General features: G+C 30.9%; 1 protein-coding gene across 1 annotated transcript; it reads right to left on the bottom strand.

Annotated features, from left to right (window-relative positions):
* Positions 1-2983: 2983 nt before the first annotated feature.
* LOAG_10242 (DB module family protein) lies at positions 2984-3941 on the bottom strand (the record flags this gene model as incomplete). Its single annotated transcript, XM_003145769.1, has 3 exons — positions 2984-3139; positions 3229-3321; positions 3756-3941. 3 exons carry the CDS (start codon positions 3939-3941, stop codon positions 2984-2986), a joined length of 435 nt encoding a protein of 144 aa, XP_003145817.1.
* Positions 3942-4613: the final 672 nt, after the last annotated feature.

Here is a 4613-nt window from a genome sequence, read left to right as displayed (position 1 = left end):
GATTTTCTTTTTTAATCGCACAAGTTTTCTGCGGAAAAAATTGACCACAGTCAAACACATGAAAAGTTCAGTGAAGAGATAATTTGATTACAAAAATTCAAACCGTATTTTATAAGCAATCGGCTAATGGTACTGAGATATTTCTTTTTTAAATTTGATCTATGTATATCTTCACTATAAGCAAATAAAAGGGATCATTATTATTGATGTAGAAGTTAGGAAAGAGCCAAATATATTGCCGTATTTTAATCAAAATGTGTGGCAGAAACAGTTTCATTATTTGAGCATAATTATATGTGTTATTTACAAAAGAATTATGCAGTAACTTGGTTGAAAGACTAATTTCATTGAAGCCAATTCCGTTGAATTAATTTCATTGAAAGATTATTTCGAAAGTTCTGACATGACCGAAATTAGGTTTATGCAAAGGAACTTTTTGTTTTTACTACTAGGCTACTGCGCTTGCCTTTTTTACAAGCCTATCTTTTTAACTTAAATATTGATGCTTTGCAATATTACGAGTTCGATTATTGTAGATGAAATGGGTGGTAGAAAGTATGACATGGTTGGAAATAATAGAACAGCTGACAAAAATTTTTGTTGAAATATTGGCTTCTCGACAGAATGTGCTACGAATTTGATATAATTGAAGACATCAAAATATGAAATCATATAATTTTGCCTTCGAACTAAATTAATTCGATTCATCACAATAATTAATTTCCAATAAAGAGTTAGCCTCAGCGGAAATCGACAACCCTCCCTGGCCTATTAATCGTTTTATATCCGATGTAACTCATGTATAAAATCTTTTGGCTGTCTGTTTTTTCTTTTATTTAAAGATAGTAGACTAATCTGGCATTATCAACCACGATTCCTGATGGAATCAGAAAGTCGGCGTCAAATTTCCATAAATTTCCATAAAGGAACAATGAGAGATTCACTGTTACAAATATCATTTATATTTATAGGATGAGAAAAGTAGCTTCAAGCTTTCTATTACAGGATCAAGTCTGGATGTACCAAATCTTCCTATTATAGCTGATAATATCCAAAAATGTTTCATACGGATTATAACCGCATCCAATTTACCAAACTTTCAAATCAGACGTACGCTTTCAAAGTCATTCTGATTGTCTTCAAAAGTCAATCATTATAACCGCTTATACTATGTAATATAAGATTTGCTGGAATTTCGGTTAGCTCATAAAGCTTGTGACTTTAACAAGTTTGAGATAATTATGTTTGGTTCTGGGTTTGAATTATTGTAGTGACTATGATCTGCTTGAAATTTTAGGTCATCCAACGTTAACTGTTTGACAAATTTTGCAGTAATAGTTGTGCTTGTGATGAAGTAGTTGAACGTATCGTTTGAAAGGAATTAATAAAAAGTACCAAAAACTGACAATCAAGCGAAAGAATGGAGAAATAATGCAGAGATGTTTGTTCTCTCTGATCATGTATTGTGAATATTTTTGAACCATCCATTGTTAATTAAATTAACAAATATAACAATCAAAATATTTTTACAAAAAGTTTGTTTAATCCGAATCATAGGAATTCTTTTGTGGCTAAAATCACGAGAGGAAGCAATGAATCAGTAATTTCTTTTTTACAAATTTGATGCCATTGGATTGTATGCGTGAATATACTGTACAATGTAAAATGTAACCTAAATTTGTGCGTCCATTGTGTCCATATGCTTTAACAAAGAGCTCCATTTCACATATGCTAACAAAGGTGCTCATTTGCGCAATCTCGGAACTGTACCGGGATCTCCCTACTCGAGCAGCTTCATCAAAAGTATTTTGATGGGGTATTTCAGTGAGATCGGTTGGATAGATGACATCACTCGTTAAAGGGTTTCGTTTACATATTATTTTCGTCATTAATTTGCCTTGTCGGAAAGGTAATTGATGAGTTCACTGTTGTTTTAAGAAGCTCATCGTAATACATGGTTTAATTATCGAAGATTGCGATATTATCAATCAAAGAGGTAGAAAATAACCTTCGATCTTTGTTACGGTTGAAAATCGCTTTTTTTTATGTTTATTACGCTGGTTGAGTATTTTCCTAAACAAAAAAAAAAAGAAAACAAATCGAAGAAATATTGCGATGTTTGAAGTAATAGTGAATATGTGAAAGGTCTGATGAATATGCAAGTGAGGTAAAAACTTCGTATCAATTCATGCAATTTCTGGAGCGCAAGTTATACGGGTTGTAATAGTACATGGCGATAATAAGGGAAGACTGGGATTTCAAACCATTATCATTTCCTAAATCTAAAACACAGATCTAGGAATGGACATTAAAGTGACACTAATTAACTATATTAGTTCTGTTTATATTCGTTGCACGATGAAAGTATTCATACAATAATGCTACTTAGCAATAATCCGTTGTGGACTGAATCAAATATAAAATAGACGGCAAGAGTTGCGAGAAAATTGTCAAAAAGAAAAAAATTTGCAATGTTTACTAATGTGAGCTAAGGTTAGGGATAAAAGAAAACCTCTTAAGTATTGCTAAAATAAGTGATGGTAAAGGTGGAAGGTGTTCTTACTTCTTGAAATACTTCTGAAATGACTGGCAAGAATTGAAGTTAAAGGTAAAAGACGCTTTTGCTTCCAACAGTAATTCTCAAATGGAAGTTTTGACCAACAGTTTATTTTTATGCATAATGCATTTTTGTTGTTTGCTTATGAATAATATAGTTGTATTTGTTTATGAAAAATAGTAATAATAATAATAATAATACAACTTAGAAAAATTAAGGATAAATTTTATGTGATCCAAATGAGGAAATTTTATATAATTTATAGCTTTTACATGGTTTCCTTTGTTTTTTTCGCATAAAATTCCAATTATCTGCAACCAAATATGCACCACAAATATTATAATAAAGGGAAAGTAAGTCTGGCAAATTCCAAGTAATTTCTTGAAATGACTCGATTATTTTATATATAATCAACACCATACTCATTTAAGATTTGATAGCAGGATTCTTCTCGAGATAATTCCTGAAGCATTGCTTGATAGTATCAAAGTAATCCAGGCATGTTAAATAGTCCAAATAATTTGGAGGTACACCATCCTGAGCTGAGCAGTATTCCAGACATTTTCCGCTCACTCCATTATCCTATAAATGTTTTACAAATGGTCAAATTAATCATTTAAAATTAGCTCGAATCAAATTTTATAACAACATTTCGAAATGAAAAAACCCACCAAACAACATTGGGTGTGATCATAATTAGATGATGCGCAAGAAAACATATTACCAACAACAGTACCATCGCAATGTTTCAAAAATACAAGTACCTAGAATTGATAATACCTTCAATAAATGATATAAAATAACCTAAGCCTCTATTTTACCGAATATTTAAAAAAGAAAAATCAGTGAATTTCTCCTACTTTTGGAAGCTGGATTAAATCTCATTGGGCTTTACATTTATAAAGTGAATGATAAAGAAATCACACAACAGAATCTAATGAAAGAAACGAAAACAAAATAGTATCCAACTCTGCCTTCAAAACGGTTAGAAGGATTCTCAATAAATCTATTTGAAAAATTAGATCGTTCTGTCTTTTTTTTTTTTTTTGTTCATATGCAATAAATTTTATCCAGAAAATCAATTACTTAGTTTTTATTCCTATTCTCGTCTACCCTCCTGATCTCTTGAAAATTTAATCGATAAAATGTTACAGTCAAAGGTATATGTCAACAAATGCATCGGATGAAATATTGTTACATTAGTTTGTGAGATAGTGTCGAAATCGCAGTACTTGTTGAGACATTCGTTCACTGCAGTTTCATTATGTAACAACGGTTTATACGCTTTACAGCATTTCTTAAACTTGGAGTTTGCGTCATCAGCAATGATAACAGCATGCAATATCGTTAATATATAAAGGATGCATCGAAGACAGTACCTCATTTCCTCAAATATTTTTGGTGATAATTTCGTAGGGAGTTGAAATAAATTAACACGTTCCACATGAAGTGATAATACAAGAAGTTCCCATAATCCATTCTTATTTTAATCATTAAGCAATAACATTGACTGTTATTATGCTTAATTAGATTTATTGATTACTTTTTTTTGATTTAGTGATACAATTTTCCTTCACACAATTACCAAGCATATTAAAGCTTTGGGAATTATGCGTTAAAATCACTTTATTAAATTTACAAAATTCACTAAGTTCACTTTATTTTGTAAAAAATAGCAACGTTTATCATAAAAATCCGTAACTAACAGCATGCCTTATTAGAAATGAGTCAAGATTAGGAGAATCTTAGTTATGTTCAAGCAATACAAAATACGGACAATAAACAGCTAGAAAAACTACGGTAGTCATAAACTTAATGATTCTTCTTTTTTTTTGAAACATGAATCACAATTGGTCCACCATATGAGGTTGTGATGAACTAAATGTCAAGAAAGTATTTGCGATAGAGTTGGGTTTTGCAAATGCTGAATTTGTAAAACAGCCATATAATATTTACTGGAAGGCACCATGAACCAATTTGAGTTATTTCTTCTCACGTATTTCAATCGTCTTTGTTCCGAAGACGATAAAACCAAAATTAGGACTTTATCTTTTCA

The sequence above is a fragment of the Loa loa genome (genome assembly GCF_000183805.2).
Source record: "Loa loa unplaced genomic scaffold supercont3.796, whole genome shotgun sequence".
NCBI lineage: Eukaryota > Metazoa > Nematoda > Chromadorea > Rhabditida > Onchocercidae > Loa > Loa loa.
The sequence above is the reverse complement of the archived record's forward strand: the minus strand, read 5'-3'. Positions and strand labels throughout refer to the sequence as shown.